At 36.4% G+C, this 26,608-nt stretch overlaps 1 protein-coding gene across 2 annotated transcripts in view; it reads right to left on the reverse strand.

Moving 5' to 3' along the window:
* LOC145693694 (cysteine-rich protein 1-like) overlaps positions 1 to 26,608 on the reverse strand; it is an 82,897-nt gene that overhangs the window by 44,802 nt on the left and 11,487 nt on the right. Inside the window, exon 1 of one of the 2 annotated variants that reach the window (XM_081769969.1) lies at positions 23,065 to 23,327. The exons of the other annotated variant lie outside the window; for it this stretch is intronic. Coding sequence (XP_081626095.1) covers positions 23,065 to 23,104 — 40 coding nt within the window. The 5' untranslated portion in view covers positions 23,105 to 23,327. Of the gene's footprint in view, positions 1 to 23,064; positions 23,328 to 26,608 lie in introns of those variants that run through there. 2 annotated transcript variants of the gene reach the window in all.

A 26,608-nucleotide genomic window follows, 5' to 3' on the forward strand; every position in this document is an offset into this window, starting at 1 on the left:
CTATTATTAGAAACAATTAACAGTACTATTGGTCTGCTAATGTAATTTTGAGCATATCATTTTGATATTTAATTACTCATTATAACATTAAAATACATTTAGTTATTGCATTCCGAAGAGTAAATCTTGAGAACTTTCTATAATAATAAACTATATAGGGTACCTTTGCTGTACTGGATTATAAGCCCCACTTACCCTAATTGAACTAAAACTTACCTTTAGATAGATCATTCAGACAAGATTTACTTCTGGTTAAAGGTTGTCTCAAGCCTTAAAAACAACGAACATGATCTCTAGGATGTAATCGAGTGAAACAAACGTGAAACTTTTCTAGAATATTCTTTAAAAACATTATTATTCACCAGTGAACTCTCTTATATTACTGTAATTGTTGGAAATCGCAAATATTTTAAATTTCGAGTTTTAGAAATCTTTATTTGAAGCGAAGTAATATACTCTAATTATATCGTGGGTTTTCGAAATGCGGGTGCAGAGAATATTAGATGGGTCAAACGGAAAACAAATAAGAAAGTGTTAAGAAAAGTAGGAGAGAAAAGCACAATTTTAGATATAATTAAAAAGACGATGACAAACTAGTTGGGACATCGATTTATACGGAACTGTATTATAAGAGACGTGCATAAAAGGTACGGTGGAAGGAAAAAAGAGGAGGAAACGAAAGAGGCTACAACTGATGGACAATATTAAAATAGAAAATGGTTATGTCTAGATGAAAAGGTTATCTGACCGTGACGTATCGAAGTTTCTCATTTTGAATCAAGTGACCTGCCAATAATGATTATGAATATCCATAAATATTATGGTGATCATGATATAATGAATATAGGAAACAACTACCCGTAAACAAAACTAAATATGCCTATTAAAATATGTTAATAATTCCTGGCTCCATCTAAAGTGACACGTTCAAGTGATAGAGCTAGTCAATCCTTAAAAATTCAAATTACACCAATTTCTCATGTTGACAGAAGTTGATGGTTAGGAAGGCTGTTGTTGGTTTTAACACCTGCACGTAAGCACGTAACTGCATTTAACTTACCCCAACCAACACATCTTATTAGAATACGTGCCACACAAACACAGGAAGTGAAAAATAGCAACAGGATAGCATAATGTCGTGTATATACATAAAGAAAACAAGGTGTGATGAAGACTACCTGATTCCAGGGTTCGTGACATCATGCATATGGTGGAGGAACCTAATGACCTCATTGTTGTTTGGAGCGAATAAGGATCTCGCTTCGGCGACAGACAAGGAGGAGAGGAGGAAAGAACAAGAATTCTGTTTACAACAACTTCGGGGTAAAAAAAAGTAGATACCTGCGACACTCACGTTTCTTTTTTTTCCACACAAGTATACAAGAAAGAAAAAAAAACTTATACAAACTGATCTGAAGCACGCAATTTAAGACCTGAATTGTTGAATAAAAATAAAAAATCGTAAGAGGGAAAATAAAAAAAAAAATAGACATAGAATAGAGATAAATCTTCTCTGACTTCCGACAGACTCACCTTCCACTTTCCTTTTCTACTATCTATCACTGTTGCAGACACACAAAATTTCAAAACAGCCATGACCGCACCGTACTAGCATCCATGTTGAGTATTAGTGGAGCCTAGGACAGCATATTTGACTCCCTCTCCTCTGCCTTATATAGGATTACCATATTTTAAAGAGAACATTTTTAAGATTTCAAGAAAAGAAATACATAAGGAGCGTTCAAAAAGAAACGAGCCGGAGGCCGAGGAACAGAAACTCTTACCTGCATATTAGAAGTATACAGGTAAGAGGCTGGTGAGGCACTTGTCCCACTGCGACACAAGGCGGTGAATGATTGTCTCGTAGAATTCCCAGGACTGCGTTGCAAACCAGTCCCGAACGTACTGCTGGACATCGTATCTTTTTAAGCGGACCAAAATTGGCGCAATCACAGGAAAAGAGGTCTGGACTGTATGGAGGGTGACCGAGAACCTCCCACTTGAATTTCTGCAAGACTGTCTGTGTTGGCCGTATAAGGTCGGGCATTGTCATGGAGCAAAATTAACCCACGAAGGAGCTTGCCTGCTCGTTTCGATTTGATCGCTTGGCGAAGGTTGGTCATCTGCGCGTAACGCTGGGCATTCACTGTTGTCCCGTGCTACAGGAAGTCTATCAGAAGGGGGCTGTCTTTGTAGAAGAAAAACGTCAGCATAACCTTTCCTGCACATATGTAGATGGCCTTGGACTTTTTTGATGGTGGTAACCCTGGATGCTTCCACTGGAGACTTTGTCATTTCGAATTAATAACGCCAAGACTCATCTCCAGCCACCACTCGTGCCAGGAGCTCATTCCCTCTCCTGGCATAGCGTTGCAGATGATCAAGACAGTGGGCCATTCGACACGCTTCCTGTTGTGGTTGAAGACTGTGGGGCATCCATTGCGCGCATATTTTACGCCAGTTCAGTCTATCCGTTATGACGACACAATTCCGACGCTCAAGTTGACCTCGGAGGCTACGGCTTTCACTGTAACTCTGCGATCCTGGGTAACGAGTGCACAAATCAACTGGACGATGTCATCGGTAATGCAGTATGTTGTTCCAGTCCGTGCATCACCGGCTAACGGCACCCGTCCTTCCCTGAAGCGCTTGTACCACTCCTTGACCCTGGCAAGGGACATACAGTGTTCACCGTACACTTGTAACATTCTTCGATGAATATGCGTTCTCCCTACTCCTTCCGCCTTCAGTAAACGAACACCCTCTTTGTTCTTCCTTAGACGCCTCCATTTCACTGTTGTACTGCTCACAACACGACTGACCGCGCTGGACCGCTGGACGATTGGTGTCTGCTTCTGCTGGTTTTTAAGTCACGTGACTTGCACACGTGATCCTCTAACGGCGGGCTGTGAACTTCCGTGATCTTGTCGGAACGCCTATTTGTTACACACACAACGATATTACCGTTCTATCTCGTGTGCACATTACAGCATCCGGCTCGTTTCTTTTTGAACACTCCATATATTATTGCAAAAATCTCTAAATGTCATATAACTTATAAAACCAACTTTTTACAACACTGGGTGATTATCCAGGACATAATTGTTGAATTTCTGAAACTTTGCACACTAAGTCCTTAAACAACATGCTTTCTTCATCCAACATGGCGGCCAAACACACTTACTAGACGGTATAATTTAATGTTTCTGCGTTTTATTTTATTTTATTTATTTATTTTTTAAGCCTCTTGGTTCCATTTACAGCAGAAGTATCTCTGAGCAAATACTTCACACATTATCGTGATGTGTAATATAATTATTAATGCACACCCTGGTATAAAGGAAGACAGGTTAGGAAGATAAAATTCAGTACATGAACTGCTTGCTCATTATAAACAAGGGGACATACGTTCAAGTGCTTCTCAAAAATTTCAATTTGTAGAAAAAAAGAGCATCTATGTATAAAAACGCCTATTACACAAGATGATTATAAAGTTTCAACCGACTCTGCTATACATAGAAGCAAATGTGAATTACTTTCTGTTCACGTGATAAGTACTGAAGCAAATAAAATGATATTTAGTATGATTATGAATGTTGATCCTCCCAACGATCTTATGATATTAAATTTATTAAAATCCATATGCATAAAGTGGGAGCTGAAGTCATAATTTGTGAAAAAAAAAAAAAATGGAATGGTGGCATGTAAAAAATAATCGATAACGCTTGGTATTTGAGTCCGATCCATAGTTTTCGAGTAGCTGAGACGAATAGTGGTACTCCACATACCGTTTTAATCTAATTGGCATGGAAAGTTGGGGGCGGAACAAACCAAATCTTCATTGCGTGAGCTAATGGCACCTTATCATGACGCCGAACTTGAAAGTGACGTTGAAACTCGCGTGTTGCAGCTTCTAAACAGTCTTTGTTTTCACTGCAAGTGAACGTAGTTTACGTGAAAATTCGTCCACATCCACTAAGTGACAGTATTGTGGAAACAAAATAGCATCGTTACAATCTTGCCAACGTAAAAAAAAAAAAAAAAAAAAAAAAAACTTGAAATACACAGGTTATAATCTTCCTTTACTTCTAGGCAACCTAAAAAAAAAAAACTCAAGAGGTAACTTTCCTTTAGAAGAGTGAAAAACAAAGTATGCAGGTGAGGGTTCTTTTTTTTTTTTTTTTTTTTGCTGTGCAGCTCTTTAGATCCATTATATTTCTGCGATATATAGTATTTAGAGTAATTGCTTCTTCTAGCTTGAAGGACACTGGCTTTATTTCAAACAAGAGAATACTATTTATAGGAAATCAATTAACAAGTCAATGGGAAAAGAAAAATTATTAAAGGAAAGTCATTTTTGAACATGACTGCTGAAAGAAACGTTTGCCACATCTAGAGTACTCCGAACCACATAAACAGAATTTCTATATTGCTGGAATGCATGCTAGATTTAATCATTCTTATATCTGTATGATAAATTACACGTTACTGTGCTTCATTGATACGGTAAGAGACATACTGAGATATGCAGATGATCGACAAATGAATTATAATAGGAGAAAACCCAAGCACATAGTTATTGTCCACTTGCCTTCCCTAAAGCCAAATATACATCAACAAATTTGTATATAAGAAAAGTTACCCTGCGTTATTTTTTGTTGTGATAGACAGAATATACTATTCTGTAACTTTCAACAAACGTCTAAGTATATTTAGATTTATTATCTTTCACAAACGAAAACTGAAGGCAAATGTTCCATATCTTGACACTTATCAAAATTTCCTGACATCTGCTCTGATAAACTGGCATGCATGATACAATCCCACTTTTCAACTTTTGTCCCACAATCGGTAGTGGCCGGATGAAAAATATTACCAGTACTACCATAGGTTGGTTGGATCAGAATTTAGCGTCCCTTCCACCAATGAGGCTACGTAAGACGTGGAATTTAAGATGGAATCTGAACCACCGTAATAGGTTCAAATTATTCAAGTCTCTCTCACTGGGAATCGATCTCAGGAATTCATCCACCAAAGGTGAGTGCTAGCCATTATCAATAGAAGTAGCTTTATTAATTATTCGTCTTAAGATTTGAGTGTAAACCGTAAGAAAGAATTTCACTGCAATGCTATACATAGATCTTTGAAATATACAGAGTGGGCCATATTGACGAGACATACTGCAATCGATAAGCAATATTTTTCATGTAGCTTAACAGGAAGTATAACGATGGGAGTTACTGATACATGTTTCTTTCATTGTTGCAGGGAATTATAGTGATGTGGAATGCCGTTGAAATTTCATACGTCGTGGAGGCATTCTTCAATTGTGGAAGCTCCATCATCACAGCACAACGGAGTTTCAAACGACATTTTAAGAAACGGGTAGCATATTTAGAATCAATTTGCAAAGTACACCATGAAGGATACAGACAAGCATATTTTCCCAGCTTGTGTTTTTCGTAGTTATTGTACATGTATAAAACTACGCACAGGAGAAAGTGTACTTGAGTTTTATTGAGAAAGTGTACAAATGCATGTTGAGTTAGGAAATTTTTGAGGGAGTCCGGACCCGAAGAACCCCCCGTGAGTACGCCCCTGGTGTGGTGGACCATTTATCTTGAAAGGATCTTGTAACTTAAAAAAAAAAAAAAAAACTGAAATTTTGTGCAACGCAAATATCAACAGTGGCTTCTTTTTTACATACATGCTGCAATACTATCAGATTAACAGTGTCGCCAACCCAACAGTTATATTTTTCGAATGCCATTACGTCAGATTATTACATACAGTATTTCAAATCCACATGTTAAACCAAAACACAATACCACATTTATGATGAAATGAAGTGGTGGAGGAAATGGAAGAACACGGAATGAACCCACAAACGCAATGTCATCCACCACAAACTCGCATAGATTGAGATTAGCATTGCCTTATCCCTATTTCTCGTCTCGTTCTGTAAATTTTTGTTGATAATCTATGCTCTGATTTTCTTCTTCACTTCACCTAGAAGTGATCATAACCCTTCCGCGCCACGAAAGTTCCACGCAGGGTGTGATGGTAACATTTAAACCATTGTATTTATTGTTGGAGTATATTGTAGACAGAAAGACTTGCGTACCTCGAAACGTTAATAAATCCTCTTCACTATGACCGTACTATCATCTTATCAATTTGTACTTTTGATACTATGAATTACACAACACTAGAAACATTGACATCTAAGACTTGGATGAACCACTATTCGTCACAAGACTCGTTAAGTTCTCGTCTCGATTCTAGTTTCAAAAAAAAAAAAAAAAAGACGAAAAATATCATGTTTTACTCATCTCTTCCCAAATTTAAAGAGTACTCCCCAACTCGTTTCCGAGATAAGACTAGAATGAGCAACACTAGTTGGAACTGAATCTGAGGTCCATTGCATCAGAGCTGAACGCTTTACCAATGAGCTATCGTGTATCAAAAGTGTATTTTATAACTTGTGTGTTTGTGATTTAACTGTCCGCAACACTAAATGGATACTTGTGTACTCGAAGTAAATAACTTCCAACAGAATAACCATTTTTTTTAAAAAAATGCTGTAGTTGGCAACGATTTATTATTACTTACCTCCCTCTGTTTACTTAGGAACCTCATGACAAGGATGCTAACACAGGATGACCTTCAAACACTGGCTTTTCAAAACTTTACATTATGGATATTTCGTTATTCGTTCCGGTGATGTAACGTTCTTCCTCGTACTCTCGACGTGCCCAAAGCTGTTTTTACTACACACACAGCTATAATAAACACGTGACTCTCATGTACATGAAGCTCATGTGTACTGTATGGTGCTTAAGTTGTTTTAAAATGTTTTGCTTTTTGTTATTTGAGAGAGAAAAGTTGATGTTACAGTATTCAAATTCTATACAATGTATCACACTCTACGGCTTAAGAAACCTGGGTTCATTGCCGCAAAAATAAATGCCTTTGAATTCCATCCTAATTCAGTCATGATCGCTCCACTTACTTTTCCTGCTTCATATTATATTTTCATCCAATCCTACCTATTCAATTTCCAACTTGCTTCATATTATCTTTTTTTTTTTTTTTTTTTTTTTTTTTTATCTAGGACCGCATATTTGGATTTCCAATCTGCTTCATATTATCTTCTCATCTAGTAATGCCTATTCAGATTTTCACTGTGCTTCATATTATCATCTAGCTCTGCCTACTCATTTTATCTGTAGGGTCATCTGAAGGCAAAGGTATACGCCGAAAAGATTCGGGATCTTGAACACCTGGAAGAACGCATATTTGCAGCCTGTGTCGACATTTCACCAGAAACTCTTTTGAGGGTCATGGACAATTGGGTTGAACGACTTACCTTGTGCATAACTCAGGATGGGGGCCACATAGAGCACGTGTTCCGCCATGCGTGACAGGTAAAATTAGCAATTTGAAATGCCTGTAACTTTTGAACAAATTAAGATATCGACAAACCGGTTTCAGCATTGTGTTTGTCTTTAAATTCTAGCCTAAAATGATGTGCCGCATGACCATGTTCCTATTTAAAAATCTTGACGTGAGTTCAAGATGGCCGCCATCTTGGCCACCATCACAATCCGACTTCCCCCTCGACCTGCTATGTTACTACATGGTTGTTGTTCACTATTTTCCACGAACACGGATTTTACAAGGAGTGGTAAGCGACTTATGTATATTATATCGCCCATGGTTCATATTGTGGAGCATAAATGGAAAATCACAGAAGTGTATTAATATATTTACTAAATACTTCAAAAGTAGTCATACATTATTGATATATTGGTCATTTTTCTGCAATTTTAAAACAAGTCATTTAAAGAATAAACAAATTAGCAATTAACATCCATCTCTATTCAGTTTCAGACATGCTTTCCTATATGTCATCTTTCTAATAGGTGTGTGTCTGTAACTCAGGGGGAAAACTTTCTTTCCTGTCCCCGTAAATGACACCTCTGAACCCAATCCAATCGATGTGACCGATAGACTAATGTATATCTTATGTTTAGACAATACTTTACTTCAGGGTTGGCTGGTTTAAACCAGCTGGTTTTTTCAAAAAAACCAACTGGTTTAAACCAAACAACAAAAAAATGTTCGTAAAAGTGTGTTTGTAAAATCTTGATGAACACACATTTGTGGGTTATCACGTTTCACTCCCGTATATTATTCGTATTATATTCAGACCTAAATTCCCCATTCATTACTCCAAAAGATTATACTACAAAAGCAACTTTTTTTTTATAAGTTTATAAATGTTTATTTTGTGATTTTTTGTAGTTGTTATTATTGTTATGTAATTGCAATCGAAGAAAAATTCTAATTATTGTTGTGTTTCAATGTTTACTATTGATTAAAAAAAAAATCGAAAATGCCGCACTTTTTGTGTGTGGGGGGAGGGTCATACAGACCCCACGAGAGGCATTTAGTGAAATAAGGATCTTTGGTATCTATTTATGTATAAATGAGTCTGAGCCAAATAATTCTCAAATAATAATTCGTATCTTTACTCACTTTTCTTATTGATATGCAGATTAAGTCGGTGTATTTCTTTAATTTGGACCAATAAAAGTCGTTGTTAACTAACTTGAACTAAATTAGTTCTTCTGTACTCCGTAGTACTTTGAAATTGTTCATATGTAATTCTGTGTAATGGTTTCACTTGTGCAACTGTTTATCTTTTTGTCCTGAAATGACTCTTGACAGTTATATTAAGAAGCATGTAAAGATCAGCACAACGTATTTTTTTTTTTTTTTTTTTTATCAGGATTCCTTCATGAGTGAGTCGGCAGACGTATCGCATTTGTGGCCAATTAGTCCTGGTTCCGAGTTCAAATGGAGGACAATTTCTCTCGGATGTAACTCGAGAAGCGGTTTTTATTCCGCTTTAAGCTTATGTGACCCCTTCCAGCATAACCCGGTTGTTGCATAATAACATCAAGGCGAAACAAACTTATTTCTGTCCATATATGATATGAATATATAGAGCAAATTATTTAAACCATAAAAACCTGGTTTAAACCAAAAAAACCTGGTTTAAGCCAAAAAAACCGGTTTATTTGGTTTTTTAAATAAAAACCATGGTTTTTGCCAACCCTGCTTTACTTAAACAGAAAATAAAATTTAGGAATTAAATGGCAGAATACTCGTTATTCGCAAGGGAAATACGTATCATTTTGAACGTAAAGTACTAATGGGGGCTGAATTTGTATTTAAACGGAATTGGAAGTCTCACTGTTCATCTCAACGACACCGAAAACTATGGATTCGACACTAATATCGATCATCTTATACATATGTCTCTCCTCCCCCAAGGTTCGAGGCTGAATTTGGATTTAAACGAAATCGGAAGTATCACTGTTCATCTCAGCGACCCCGAAAACCTTGGATTCGAAACTAACATCCCCTATACTAATAGATTTTTAAATATCCCCTCCCTGTTCCCTAAGTTGCACCGTCAAAGTGAAATAATATGATATATATATATATAAAAAAAACATCCTAGGCCCAAACCATATCTATGTTGAAAATTTGATCGAGATCTCTTGGGTGGTTCAAGAGTTATTAACACATAGTCACTTTTATTTATATACTTATATATAGATGAGTGGTTCTCAAACTTGTTACCGCGACCCACATTAAATATTAAAAAGTACTTTGTGGCTCACCTACTTTTATTCAAATACACATTGTCATTCTACGTAATGATGGTATTTCAATTTTGTAAATCATAATTCTAATTCTTCCATATAAAGGTAACACAAAGCTCTCACTATTCTCAACGCAATGCTCTACCCGTGACAGATTTTGACTCACCCATTCTCTTTTCATCCTAACCCAGCATCTCTACTGACTGTACAACAGGGCAGTGGTCTGAATAACCACTTACTCTTCACCTCATTAACAAACGCTTTCAATTTTCACTTCCTGAATGGTACTTACTTTTCAACTGTATGTTTCCGCATCAAATTTTCACAATTAAAAGGAAAAACTTCTCGCGACATACCAAAGACGGCCCGCGACCCACACTTTGAGAAACACTGATATAGATTATACTTTTAGATTATATATATCATAAACCGTATTATGTATTGTTATGCTAGTGTGATAGTGAAGAACTTAATAAGCATATGCTTTAGTATCAGTTTCATCACAGTAAGTGGCATGATTGTCGTAAGCATAAAATTGTGGGTTTACAAAGGAATTCATTTTCTCGAAACTACGCATAAGCTCTTACACTGATGAATATCGTTATGTTCCGCCCTATCTGTTCTATCAATTGGTATAGGTCTTATTTTTTCGTTGAAATTAATAGCTGGGATCAACATTTAACACGTTATTGAACATAACCTTGATAAGTCTCATTTAACAGGGAAGTGAAACATAACTCTCTAAGGAAGTTCCGCGTTCGACTATCACACGAATGAAGGAAATATTCTATGTATTTTATTCTTGGACATGCACGAACTTCTTTGCAGAGAAATTCACAGCCAACTGAATATGTCAAGGGTATTCCTATGATTAACACGGAAATTAAAAAAAAAAAAATCTCAAAATAAAGGCATTGACATTACAGTTAAATAAAAACTTTGAAGAGGCAGTGGATCTTGAATCTTGACACTGTGAAACACAAATACACCTATAATAATAGGCACAATTTCCTGAGATAGGCACCTATATATTTTTTTCTACATAAGAAACTGGAGTAGCGTTGTGTTAAACTAAAAAATAAAATTTCAAGCCGAATCCTCCGCTTACAATATGACGTAGTGTTTACATAAAACAGGGGCGGATCCAGGACGGACTTCTGGGGGGGCGGTAGGTTGTAATACTGCTACTTAGAGCTACTTTTAAGAGCTCCAAACTCTGGGATGGGTTATATCTATCTATTAAAATACTACAATAGCAATTAAAAGCGACTGAGCTCCAACCTATAACTTTGGCTGACAAATCTTTCATTTACGGTTGTGTGATTTCACGTTTAACAGAGACAAACATAACATTTTGAGTATGTGTACTTTAAATAAATTAGTTAAATACATCATTTTCATAAAGTTTATGTTTTAAAATTATTGTTCAAAGCCTTTGTATTTTGATAAGCCTTCTCTAAAATCAATGCACGTGAATTGTGCTGCCATCTTCCGAGTTCTTTTATACTACGTTTATATGTTTGTGGCCAGTCCTTCCGACAATGAGATCTCGGAAACTACAGGCTCTAGAAAGATGATGTTTTCACTGATCGATTGCAAATTTTATCTAGATTGTCCAGTTCTAATTGAATATTTAAAAAACATGGCCACTATTTCTTTATTACATTTTTACGGGTACACTGGAAGTGTTGAAATTAAAAAAAAACTAAAGCATCACATCCTACGCATTATACATTCCAACACCACATTGTTGTATATAGGGGTTGTATATGCCTCAGGCGTTTGTTTTATGGCCAAATAATAATGGAAAAGGAAGGATAACCATTTCTCCAGTCTAAGATGAACCTTTATTTTAGGAGTGTTTTGCCGAATGAACACCATATATAACTGACATTATAATTAATTGTGTATGTAATGTATTGTCTTATTACATACTGCATGCAAGAAGAAAGAAAACACTGGTCATAGATGAATTAGAAACTCCAACCGGAAATAGGGGCCGCGGTGGCTCAGTGGTAGAGCGTTCACCTCTGGTGCTTGGGGTCCTGGGTTCGATCCCAACCCCCGCCAAGTGAACTTTGTGGTGGACAAACACCGTGTGCGTGGGTTTTCTCGGGGTTCTCCCGTTTCCTCCCACTTTCTTCATTCCACCATTTCATTCATTAGTCATCATCACCGTCTCCTTTAGCCTGACCGGCATAACCGTGGGACGTAAAACAAAGATTTCATTTCATTTTCATTTTTCCAACCGGAAGTAGTTTCAAATCTTGCAAACGGTGTGAAATGTTGTGAAAAAATAATCGAAAAAGTCTCCCCTTTATGATACCTCTTGGCTTTCTTTTTTAAATCAATACGTCTTTCACTTCTGTCTGTAAAAGAACACGTACAGATGTTGTGAAGAATGAGAAGGAGATTTATGCTCATATGCGAATGATGCGCTGTGTAGAGAGTGCAGGTTCAGCTAGTTTATATATAAAATAAGAAAGTTTCTATTTATTTGGGGGGCGATTGCCTCCCTGGATCCGCCCCTGGCAGAAAGGATATATTTTGTTTCATATACAACTGTGAAGCCAGGGCCGGATTAAGTGAGGGGCTTAGGGGGACTATAGCCCCGGAGCTCCAGGTGGACAGGGGTCTCCACCCTTTTCAAAATCTCAACTAGCTGTCTAAAAGAATCATGACGATACAATCATCACCATAAAATACAATATGACCAAAAATGAAACATATTCCCTTAACTTTTCTACTGTACTTTCACAGAAATGTATTAGGTGAAGTCAGAAGGGGCCACATATTTTTTCTAGCCCCGGGCCTCCAGATGGGTTAATCCAACTCCGTGTGAAGCACATAATGCGCAAGGGTGCCGATCGCAAGCGGGTTCGATCCCTTCAAAGTTTACTTGGGCCGCCTTAGAATCTGGATAGTTTCGCTTCAGAATCTGAAAATGAAGCTCACACGTACAACGCGTAGTAAGTAAATAGGAGAGAAGAAAAGTGTCACATACTATTTCAAATGTCATTATACATGCACTGAAATAGCATTATTGCATGCCAGTCACGGTCCCAAACTAAGGCCGTTATAGCATCACTAACATTTGAAAAACGAAGAATAAGGACTTTATATAAGCAAGTATAGAGGAAGGGAATATTCGTGTTAAGGACTGCAGTAGCGAATATTGCGAAAGTCATGGTACCGAATAATTACGATTGAAATTACAATAGGAGTAATGGCTGCTGTTCAGGGAAATCATAGCAGTAAAACTTAAAAATTTTATCGCTAATGAGAAGAACTTACTTAATGTACTAATCGTTATACGCATTATATAAGTACACTAGACAATTTTTCCCCCATAGTTAGTTGTGGTAAAAATTAATTTTTAGCGATGTGCTCTCAAGTAACCCCACTGAAAGAGTTAAAATTAGCGATCATTTGTAAAAGATCTGTATCTTGAGATACAGAAAAAGTGACCCTAAGTTTCACATCTTTCAACGTAGAAAGTTTCTTATAGGCAGTGGCGTACGCACAAGTTTGTCAAGGCGAGGAGTTTAACCTCCTAAGTTAATATATTTTAAGGTGTGTGTACACATCACACTGTTTTTACATGTCTTGCTCAAGCAGGAATTAGGATCTGACTCACCCTTGCGTACGTCAATTATTGTAGTACAAGTTTCATAATCCCCTTTACGTGAATTAAATATCCCTAATCTGTTCGAAAAATATGAAAATATGTGCAGTTTCTAACGTTGAAATAAATCTTAAAACGGCACTGCACACGTTACGAACTCTTGTTTAGTAGAATATTGCAAAAAACCGAAGAATACCACGGAAAAAAAAATACAGACTTATCTTATGTACTGTATGAGATGTGGGCCTAGCATTTAATGAAAGATCAGAACTACACGTAGCGCCACTATTAGAAATTCAAACTCGGTCTCTCGCAATATTTAACGCAAATAACTGCAAGATTTTCTAAAATACAAAATAATATCCCCATAATTTAACGTCTATCTTCTTGACAAGGAAGTTCAAATTAATCTTATCAGAAATAAGATTAAATTGCTTTAAAACTAATTATTTAAAAGTGGAACTAAATAGAAGATCCTGTCAACATTACGTAACTATGAACTGAGCAGTGTGTTGAAAGAGATCCGCCTACGTTTACAAACAGGCATTAAAACTTTCGCAATATAGGAGCAGAATAGCACTTAGCCAATTCAGTAACTGATTTATGTCTTAAAGGTATCTTTTTAGCTCGAAGTACCCATTACTGAAGTGGAGATATAGTTTTCATTTGGACAATGATTCATACAGGATTTTCTTCTATTTTTTTAACGTATGTCTTCAAGACGAATTCATCCTACTTAAAAATAAAAAATAAAAAACGTTATGTGCAAAATTCAAATACCTATATCTACCTATTAAAATGTTACACTACCAGTCTAAGCGCCTTAGCTCCAACTTCTAACTTATGTCAAACTTTTCATTTACGGTTATTTGTGATTACACGTTCAACAAAGACAAATATTGTTTTAAAGAATGTGTAGTTTAAATAAATTATTATTTAAATAGATCATTTTAATTACGTTTAATTTTCAAAAGCATTGTTCAAAACCTTTGCATTTTAATAAGTCTTCTTCAAAATCAATGCAAATGAATTATGCTGCCATCTTTGGAGTTCTTTTAAACTATATGTTTGTGGCCAATCCTTTCGACAATGAGATCTCGGGAACTACAGGCTCTAGAAAGATGACGTTTTCACTGATCGATTCCAAATTTTGTGTAGATTGTCCAGTCCTAATTGAATATTTATAAAACATGGCCGTTATTTCTTTATTACACTTTTGCGGGTACACTGGATGTGTTGAAATAAAAAAAAACAAAAAAAAAAAAACGAAGGCATTGTATCCTACGAGTTATACATTTCAACACAACATAATTGTATATAGGGGTTTTATATCTTTCACAGGTGTTTGTTTCATGGCCAAATGATAATGAAAAACGAAGGATAATCATTTTTCCAGTCTAAGATGAATCTTTATTGTTTGGAGTGGTTTGCTCAATAAACACCGTATATCACTGACGTTATAATTAATTGTTTGTGTAATGTATTTGCTTATTACATACTGCATGCAAGAAGAAAGTAAATACTGGTCGTACATAAATTAAAAACTTCAACCGGAAGTAGGCTCAAATTTTGCAACAACACTTGTCTGCAAAGGGATATGTACAGATGTTGTGAGGAATGACAAGGAGATTCATGCTCATATGTGAATGATGCGCTGTGTAGAGAGCGCAGGTTCATCTAGTAGTACACAGTAAAAAAAAAAATGCTTGTGTTAATTCAACTCAATTTTAACACAAGGCAGTGGTTCCAGCGTGACTACCACTATGCGGTGTTAGTTCAACACACACCCCGAGGTGTTGGCGTTTAACACAAGAGGTGTGTTACGTCTTTAATACACAACCGGTGTTGAGCCGTGCCGTAAGCGTTAATGAACCACAAAATTACTCCCTCAAAATATGTTAAATCGCCTATATGCGTAATGTGTTTACATCATGCTGTCTAAAAAGCACTATAAACAAGTAAAAAAAAAATACTCCAGTGGCGGGGGAGGGCACGAACCATCAACCCTTCGATTACTAGCCGCGTGCTCTTCAGACTTGGCCACGGAGGCGATGAAGAAAACGTCGCTTGTAGAGAGATAAATTGTTGAGGTCTTTTGAATTTGGCTAATCAGAGTATTCCTTTAAGCCGCGTATATTCAACGATAACCGTTCGGGATAAGATAAAATCTGCTCGCCATGTAATTTTATAACAAAATGACGACTGCGTATTTACTTTATTTCATAGTTCTTCCATATTAACTTTCAAATAATCGGCGATAGTTGCCATCTAATAAAGTTGATGCGTTTGTTGCTTCTAGTACACAATCGCTTAGAAAAAGAAGCAATACATGTATCAAATTTGTGAGATGAAATTTTGCGTATACCTGGATTTGTTTAAGTATTTCTTTCTACTGTGTTTGTCTGTAGCTTCAATTCATATGCCTTTATAAGTAGATGCCCAACATATGTGGCAATCACGCAGAAAACAACACCGAAGATTCTACACTTGTATTAATTTAACACGCAGGTTGTGTCATTTCAACTACCGGCATTTGACACAAAACTCCAAACGGAGAGTGAGTTGTTCTAACCACTTGTTTGTGTTATATTTTAACACAATCGTGTTAACACACAGGCATGTCGTTGAAATAACACAACGATTTTTTAGTGTATATTAAAAAAAAATACATAAAGAAACAAATTACAATACTCAGGACTTATTTAACATTTTTGCCGTCCTGTTATATTAAGGGCTATTATTAAAAATGCCAGCCCCTAATATAACTAAAAGCCGATGTGCAAACTTTGACACAAGTTGAAGTCAACCAAGCTAAGAATAGACTTTGTTACAACAATGAAATACTCATAAACTGCACGCGCTGGCCGCTGGGTTGATAAATTTTGAAAAAAAAAAATAGTATGTAATTCTGGAAGTTAATGAAGAATGGAAATATTTTGAAATAACGATGAAAATTGTCAACAATGGAGAATGAAGAAAAAATGTCCAAAATGACCGATATTAGTGTCAAATCCATAGTTTTCCGGGCCACTAACCTGACTCGTGACAATCACAATCATATGTTAAGTCCATGTTTAGTCAAGAACGGGCATATTAGTGATTGGCGTTGCTCAACACTGGTTATTCTACTCAGTTGCTTATTTTCTGACGGGCAATGCTCAAAGCGTTGCTCATACATCTATATATGTGTGGACATGAGACATTTCTAGGGATGGAGTGGCAAGTAAAAATAATAGAAAACGACCAATTACTGTCAAGTTCATAGTTTTGGGGGTTTCCAGAGATGAATGAATAATGATACTCCCAACGCTGTTTAAGTCTAGATTCAGTCGCCATCCGCATGCGGGTGAGAAAGGGCGAAAATGAAATGGCTAAGATTAATGCTGAATTGATAGTTTTCGAGATCACTGGAAGAGAGATTGACTCGTTTGAAATGATTTTCACACTTTACAAATATCGTGTGCACCTCAAGCCTGACTTTTATCTTGTCACCTTGATTAAAAGACTCATTCTCTGATCGCCGGGGCAGGATCTTTCAAAAATTGTGTCAAAAATAGAGTATCTGATACATTTTTCATTACATTTTAATTAAAATGCTTATCCTAAAGGAAAATGGAATTATAATATTGTCCATAAACCCATTCTTTTTGTGTGCAGAATGGCCATTTCAGCTAGCAATAATATAAATGAGGATATAGTAGTGTAAGAAAGACTAAGTTTTTATGAAATATTGACTATGTAGACTAAGTATTTTTGCTACCTCTTGAAGTGTTGACTAGTACAACTAGTACTCCTAAATTGATCTTAACTAATTATCGAATGCTTCATGATTTTCACACCCTAAAATTTTGCAACATACTCTATGGGATTGTGCGACACACAGGTTGGGAACCATTGTGTTAATGTACATATGTTAAGAATGTTGTTACAGTTCTTATTAATTCATTATGATTCCAACTGACATTAAAATCGATTTAGGTTTAATTAATCAATGTAGCATCAGACAAAGCCGTTTTACACAGGAAACAATGCACAAGAACTTGTAAACTCCCTATACAGGTTATTTACGTGCATACTACTATCTCTGCTCAAGACCGTAAAGAGGGTCCAAAGAGAACTTACCTTTATGAATGAATGGGCTTGTATTCATAGTAACTATTAATAATATCTAAACATTTTCGCCTACATGTTTATGCAAACCGAAACTCTTACATGTTGTGAGGGTTGCATATAAGTTACATGAAACATTTATGAATGAATGATAGGCTATATGGATAGCCACCGACCGTTGCCCGTAAATATGTTAACGAACTGACTTTATTGACGAACTCGGCCGAGATAATCGCTTCATTGGGAATAAAGAAAAAAAAATGCTTTCGTTCAAGGGTTACCGTGTGGAGTAACCGATGGACGGACATACTAATATTACAATCTTCAAGGTCCACTATGGTGATCCTAAGAAAATACCAATTTTTGGGAAGAAATAATAATAAAAAAAACCTAGGTATCTCACTTACTGTAGTCTACGTTGGAGTTTGAACCCAGGGTCTTCCAATTGCGAAGTGAGAACGCTGATCATTCATATAAGCCACTCAGTAAAAGAAGAAGTGTTTCCTTTCGATATCGCACACAAATAAATAATAGGGCTAATGAAGAATACATTAAACACACCTTGTAGTACATTACTTGTTCAAAAAACAGAAAAGTACGATATCGCACCTTAAGTTATCTCTTACCACAACTAGAGATCTTCAGATTAAAATTATACAATTTTCTGTAATCATATTAAAAATTATTGGAGATAAACGACGCACTACTTTAAAACATATACGGTTAGAAAGTATTTCAGAGCCGTATAAGATGCCGAAAAGACGTGAAAACTAAATGTTGAAAGCTACCTAGCTCTACAAAAGCAAACGGGAAAATTGCGTAACAAGTAGTCGTTTTAAAAACAAAGTTGACAAATCGTGCGATACCAATTCAACGACTTTTATAAAGTTTAGTCTGAAAAGAAACTCGGTCTATGTCCGGGATGCCAAAAAGAAACATTTAGCTGCGATTTCCTCGTGGTACTTCTTGAGCTTGTCTTAAACATCGGAAAGGGCATACTGAGAGACGAAGAACTTTTGCTAAAGCTAAAGGTGAAGATATTTGTTTCGTTTGATCACAGTTTTTCGTACTCTGATTGATTACATACGAAAATAATCATTGAAACAATTTTGTTATATTGTATGTATTGCAAAAAGAATTTAATTAACCTTATCAAGATTTCTTTAATTCCAAAAACAGTACATGATAGGCAGTACTAATCTTCCTTTTTTACAGGTTATATACAGGGTGGACCATATATCTTGATACGCTCTTCTAACTTTTAAACTCATGAACAAACAACGCTGAAACTTTGTACCATGCAAATTTATGAACAGGACCAGATTTAGAGAGGGGTGCAAAGGTGCACGTGCACCCCCCTTCGTTGTAAATATACACTAGGCCTACCTAATGTCAGAAGCTAGTAGTGAGTCTTGCAAACTCCATAGTTTCAGTCAATTTTCTGAAAGTTGAAGGAAAAGAATTCATCGAGAGCAGACACTTAGCATTTCCAGGGCAATTTATCATTCACACGACAAATGCCTATTCAAATTTAATTCAAATGTACTGGCAGTTATTTGGTGCACCCCCCTCATGCCGCTTCGTTTCTGAGATACGTGGCGTTCAAATATCGAGTCCCTCCATGGCTCACTATGGGAAAGTGAATGGAAATGTTCAATATTACAGGAATAATACAATCAACTGGAATTATGCTTAGGCAAATACATTTACGCTAACATAGATAATGATACTAATCAACATTTGAGGTCATTGGGTTGTCAGTGTTGCCAACCTTGTACAAAGTATTACTTTTCCAAATAACACTAGACGTTCACACGAAATGGACAACATTGTTACTCAATAACATTACTTTGTGGCTTCATACGTAAGTTATTCTCATTTGCATTCATTTGTAACGACACAATAACACTTTTATGCAAGAGATGTGATCCACGAACCGTTGTTCCCTATTATGCATCGTTAATTGACATCACACTTGGACGCCTTGTGTTTCGAAAACGAAGTAGAGTCTGCCCCATGATTAAGAACGTTTTGATGTCAGTAATCCTATGCTAACGTGTGGACGTATAGTGCTATTTGAAAACGTAACACTTTGTACCATTGTGGCAACACTGACAACGATAACCCAATAACCTCAAATATTGATTAGTTTCATTTTCTATGTTAGTGTAAATGTATTTACACGGACATAATTCCACTGGGTGTTTTATTCCTGTAATATTGAACATTTCCATTCACTTTCCCATAGTGAGCCATTGGAGGGACTCGACATTTGAACACCCTGTATCTCAGAAACGAAGCGGCATCGGACCCATGTTTATAGGAACAATTTTACTTATTCCGATGTCCACAATTACCTCGTCACTTTAGCCCCTCCCTTGATCTTATCCTGATATATATATCCTGATATATATCAGGATAAGATCAAGGGAGGGGCTAAAGCATAGTTTGCCGCTTTATCCAGTGTAAAGCAAGGCTAAAACCCCTATAGCCCCCCTGGATCCGCCCTTGAATATACATACATACATATATATATAATTATATATTGAAAAAATCATCTCAACATTCACCTGATCTTCTGAAAACCGTACTTGTATTATTAGATAACCCATTTAACTGAAGAAATTCCATTTTTTCCGCTCACGCAGCAACACGAGTTTTGGCTTTCCGAGTGATACCTGTTGTTGATTAAAGGAAGTAACTTCAATTATCATCAAACTCGGTAGTAAAACCAGGAAGCAACGTAGTATTTCTTCTGGTGTCAAGTGAGCTTTGTGTTAGACAAGGATCGTGTGCGTTGGTTTTCTCGGGGTTCTCCCATTTTCTTTCACTTTTTTCATTTTACAATTCATGAATTTCCATCATCACCACTTTCATTCCACCATTTCATACCTTTCTCATAATCACCGTCCCTTTTAACCTAACCGACAACCGTGGGACATAAAACTCAAAAAGTTCATTTCATATTTTCCTTTAGCTTACATGGCATAATCGTGGCACATAAAACTGAAAGATTTCTTATTTTATAGTGTCGTCATGACTGACATCTGCGTCTTTATCGTTAGCCTGAAGGATACAAATAGGAGAGAGGGAAGTTAAAAAACATTAAAAGAAGTCAATATCAAGTTATACCCAAAAAGTCACTACAAACAAAATGCCAAACAATAAGATTGAATCACAAGGCTTGTTCTCGATCCCTTCAGTCAAGAGAAAAGTAGCTCTCCTTTAGCTTCTCAAACAAAATAACAGCAACGGATAGCTTTCTTCTCTCATCGCCATAACAAAGGACCTCTTCTCTCCAATGTAGCTGCTCCATTCGGCAGAAAAAAATCTTGATCCAACGAACCACAACGCAGAAGGTGAAGCTCGACAGTTTTCTATTAATTTAAAGCTGTAACTGGGATGACTTTCCGTGAATGTTAGGGAATTTCTGAGGACATACCCTTGTATTCTGGCGTTCTTTAAATTTTTTCAACCCAAATTTCTACACTTTTATCTCAACGCGAAAACGTAATTTCGGCTCATATGTTTCTCCAAGCAACCACCACAACACATGTAGCGATGATATTACTGTATATTTTTTACCAGTATACTTCAGTTTTCTGATGACACTCAAGTGCTCTGGAATTTGGATTTCAGTACACGTATTCTTTACTTTAAAAAATGATAGAACCACAAAGCCAATTTGGACTATCATCTTTCAATTGGTTCGATATTTTCAGGGGCAGATGACACACGGTCTCAGTAAAAGGCTAAATTTTCTGCAAAAGATCCGTGGTTCATTTTCTGGATATATGAGCCTATGATAAACAAAATCATATTTATGGATTTCTTTAGAGCCCTTATGTTTCTTTGCACACTTTCAAGGGCGCCCATCAGGGGGGGGGGCGTTCGCCCCCACTAAGAAGTTGTACTTGGGAATATCGAAAACCCAACAGAATTTTTACATTAGTTACAGCAAAATTTGAAACTATATTTGAAACGTCGCTTATACTTGCCCCCCCCTGGAAACCATAACATAGGCGCCCTTGCACACCTACTGTCGTTTTAAGCCTTTACTGAGAGATGCTAAACTAAAAAAAAAAAAAAAAAAACATTTCATTTTCCTCTCCATAACTTTCTATATTGAAATGGAATATTTAATTCAAAGTACTCTGTGGCCTAAAAGCAGAAATAAAAGTGAATGATTATGTAAGAAGTTATAAAATTAAAATGTCTGAGGAAACAGGAGAACCTTGAGAAAACCCAAGTAGTAATTGCTGTCTTACATGAACCCACAAAGCTGCAAGGACCAGAACTAAACCAGGAAACCCTTGCACTAGAAATGAGCAATCTACCACTGAAATGCCATGCCAGTTTTTGGTTGGCATTTAGCATCTCTCCCAAATCCATCGACGCCCCCAGAGCCGATATTGTGAGTTACCGTGAGCCGTTGTAAATGACCTCGTTTATGGATATTATTGGTGGGCACAAAAACTGGTTTTCGGTTTTCAGGAAAACCGAAATCAGTTCTTGAAAATTAAAAAAAAAAGTTTTCACCGAAACTTATCGGTTTTCTCCAAAACCAGTTCCGTTTTTTTTTCTTTTTCAAAATTTGTTCTATTTCTGACCAGAACAGTGTTTCGTTGTTCTCCGGAATCCGATTCCGCTTCCACAGAAATAGTTTTATGTGTTTTCCAAAAGTTTTCACCAAACCGGTTTTGAAGAAAATCAAAACCGGTTTTGTAGAAAACGGAAATGTCGGTTTTTTGGATTTCAGTCTTTCTAGAAACCGGTTTCAGGTTTTTATAAAAACCGCTTTTGCTCATCCCTGTGGTACCCACTTCGCTGACGCGCTTGCTCTCTACAGACGCACTCCCTCGTTGCCGCTCGAGCTTCCCCTGCTGCGCTCATGCCCTGACTTGGTCAGATACCATTCGTTTTTTTTTAGCGGCCATCTAGCACAAGTTTATTCGTGTTTTATGGGCTGTGTTTTTTATCCATACGTCCAAATTGTATTTATACTCAACACAATTACAAATAATGAACCGTAATCATACCAAGTAAGCTAGAGTCCCTACCAAGTAATTTGGGGAAGAAAGTAAATAATACCTTTAAAAAAATGAATAATGGTCTTTTGGCTGTTAACACGCTTTCTTAACTGAAATGCATAACTATAGTAGAAAATGAACCCCAAAACGATTAAATCTGATAATTTACGCTGCACCAATAGGTATTCACAAAATAACGTTTTCTCCCGGGGAAAAAAAAGTACAAGTTTCGAAACATGAGTATTAACTACCCTGCCTCTTCACAGATCCTGGTACTTGTTTTTAAAGTCTGGAAATGTTTCTTCCTCTTTTACCGATCGAGTATACTACACAAGCAGAAAAAAAAAAAAAAAAACCTATTCCGGAGAATTCCTGTGGAAAGTTGATTAAGTCTCTTTTCTTCCATCTTTAACTTCGCAATCGCACCATTAATAACTTATCGCAAATACCAAAAGCGCCAAGCCACGCTAATAAAACATGCAGATAACCCTCGTTAAATGTTTACACACGATATTGGATTGTGACGGTGCTTTTCAGCGGTAACGCCTCTTTTCGTCGTAACTTTCAAACAACAAAACAAGTGGTCAAAAGAAAATAAATATAAATAAATAAAAGAACTTACCAAAATATACAGGTTTGTCACACTTTGGACAGTTTGGCATCTTTTGTTTGGTAAAGTTTCAATGAAAACAAGAAAACGGAAAATAAAAGTAACAACTTCAATGACAGTAACGTCGTCGTAAACTTGATGCACTATCACTTCACCGAACGAGAAAGAGGATAGCTATATCCTTGGCCTCTAAACACTGCCACTCACTGTTGCCGACTGAGGAAGGTGCTGCCGCTATAGTGGTTCGTCTGCTGGCTGTGTTGTGTATAATGTTGTAGTCACTCAAGCATTGAATAGTATATAGAACTGTGTGCAAAGGAAAATAAACCTAATGGAATGAGAAGAGACTGACTGAATGACTTGTAGTTATTATTTACAGTGTTTTACGTAATTGCCTGACTTATATGGGCTAAAATGATAACAATTAGCTACACGTTTAGGATCATCACATTCTCATTTTATCTAACTGGGACGCATTAGTTTATTATTATTATTATTATTATTATTATTATTATTATTATTATTATTATTATTATTATTATTCGTCAGTGGCGTAGCGTGTCGTGAAAAATTGAGTTCACGGATAGACTCTATTAACAAACTTATCCAAGATAATTACAAAAAGAGAGCTATTACAAAGAGAGAGAGAGAGAGACAAGGTGACCAGACGTCCCGTTTTAGCCGGGACAGTCCCTTATTTTCAACCCTTGTCCAGTTTTTTTTTTCTGATTCTCAAACGGGACGCCTAAATATCCCGTTTTTAAGCAAAAATGATCCAGATGTCCCTAATTATTATTCAAAATATAAATGGTCAATGCAAATTCTACACTCATCCGTACCGACACTCATTGGGAAGGTTCAGCCGTGCCTAGAACTTCTGAATATTCAAATCAAAATAGTGTTCTGTGGTTCAAGTGGGAATTGAGTGGGAATTCTGAGTATTCAAGTAGTTAAAAGTATTGTTGGGTAATACTTAAGTTAGAAACACAGTGTTATCATTCTTACTTGTGTATTTTCTAAACTGAAAACACTGCTGAGTCCCAAAATGCAATGTGGAAGTCATCCCCTCCCCCCCCCGTCGCTGATTCGTATGCGTCCCGTTTTTGAAAGTAAAAGTTCTGGTCACCTTGGAGAGAGAGAGAGAGGGAAAGAAAATAATTCAAAAGTTCACTTTCGTTCAAGAGTTATCTTGCAGAGGAACGTACGTGCATTAACATTATAACCTTGTAAGGCCCACTAGCGAGATTTACGGTGTCTCTAAAGTAAGTACCCTTTTTTTAAAAAAAAAATATAAAGCTACTGACCTACCTATCATGAGTTTTTGTACCACATGATGCATATTTTCCGTAAGGTTTTTAGTAGAATGAAGACATTACATGGATTCAAAGTAAGCGCCGTGTGTGTCGTGAAAAACATTGATGTGGTAATCTAGCTCTTGACGGACTCTGGTTAACATGTCTGGTGTGACCGTAGCTGCAGCTTCTTCAGTCTTCATTCGCAGTTCACGAAGGTCTCACGAAAGAGGGAGCACTCGAAGGAGGTTATATGGTTATATCTGGTGATATTGGAGGCCATTTCAGAAGATCATTGTCCGAATGTCCTGTTCATCCTTTCCAACGTTCTGGAAGCAATTCAGAGGTATGCACGAACTGTATAGTAATGCGATGCTCCATTCTGTTGGAACAGATAATCATCCGAATCCTCCTTCAGTTATGGCACCAACCAAAGCTGGAACATGTCGAGATATGACATATCTGTAACAGTGTTCCCCACGAAGACAAACGGCCCGTACAGCTTCCGATATGACATGGCAAGAAATACATTCATTTTGGAGGAATTTAGTTCATGTTCAATAACTCTGCCTGGATTTTCTGTTTTCCGAATTTGATAGTTGTGTTGATTAACCCTCCCACTGTTCACAGTGGGAGCTCATGTGGTTCGGATCCCACATTAAGCTGTAGGCCCATGTCTCATATAGTCTTGTTGCTGAACAGGATGCTAAACTAAACTAAAATTTAAAAAACCTTCCCACTGATGTAGAATGTAGACTCATCACTAAATTATGATGCCCTCGGAAAAAAAAACTAACTCTTCAAGATGACAAGCAAACTGAAATCACTCTCCTTTACCGTTAGCCTTTAGCTGCTGATGAAATTGCCCTTTGTATAGCTTCATGTGGAGGTGTTTTCTTACAACCCACCAGTCATGAGGAGCTCTGCGCATGAATTTTTTTAGGTCGACGCGTTCACCACACTGCTGGACACCCGGTTCTTTTCTGTGGACATAAATAACCAGCCATGATAAATTGTTGATGACAAACAAATCTCCTTCGACATGAGTGTTTTACTTGCACAGGACACTGTGTTTTTAGAATTCCACTACTGAGAATGTTTTTTTAGCACCACCAAATTCCTTTTATGTTGCTTTGATGAACAGTACCAACATGCGGTCAACTTTGGAAATGCAGACATGTAATGAAACGATCGTGAAAAAAGACCTGTGCATTATATGCAACTATTGTATAACATCACGAAACACATTATTATTATTATTATTATTATTATTATTATTATTATTATTATTATTATTATTATTATTATTATTAGGTAGTTCTAATAAAGCTTTTAAAGTGGGACTTACTTTAGAGACATCGTACCGGACGGTATGTGTGTAATAAATGTCGAAATTGTAAGTATTAATGAAAGCAGAACTTCATTTGCTTGTAGCATGTAAAAATCCCGGCCCTCCTGAAAAAGTCTCGGGCCCTCCATAGAACACTTTGCTATCTACACTGCTGTTGATACGTAGGCCTATAGTCTATATACGTAGATCTTACATAAATGTATGACTACATATTAGTGCAAACATCTTACATTTTATAAATAATGAATTGTCAACATAGGCTATATACTACAGTTGAATTTTTAACTGCTACTTTATTAATTTCTTCAAACATTTATTTAAGGCTCAGTTTAAGAATTGGTATTTATCGAACAACAATAAAATTACCCACCTCGAGTGAGTTAGTAATAACAATAATACCTCACCAATAATAACTTTATGGTATCTACAGTAACTTGTTACTGTATACTGCGCAATGGGTTTGCACGTTTCTTGCTTAGAATACGGATTCTTTTGAAAAGTAAACAGTGAAAATTTTCATTTGTATTGTTTAATATTAATATAGTGTTCGTAAGAGTATATTATTTAGTGTAGATACATGTATACAGTCATTGAAGACCTAAATTGAAAAGCGTCCAAAGTTCAGAGGTGTTTTTCGGGGAGATCAAAAAATATTACAAGATTGAATGTCTTTGTTTAGAGGTGATTTTTTGTCGTTATGTTGTTAAGTAACATTACATATTCAAAGTGTGAAGAATAGTTTACATTTTAATATATTGTTATTACTAATAAAAATGTGAAACTAACCAGGGTTGCCAACTGTCCCGATACTGTCGGATATTTTTACAAAGGAATAACATAACTTTACACGACCAGTTTTATGTGTAGAATCAATTTAGCAAATTTGTGTTTTAATTTGACTCATGAAAAATAA

This window comes from Thermobia domestica, chromosome 1, assembly GCF_964235325.1.
Source record: "Thermobia domestica chromosome 1, izTheDome1.hap1.1, whole genome shotgun sequence".
Lineage (NCBI taxonomy): Eukaryota > Metazoa > Arthropoda > Insecta > Zygentoma > Lepismatidae > Thermobia > Thermobia domestica.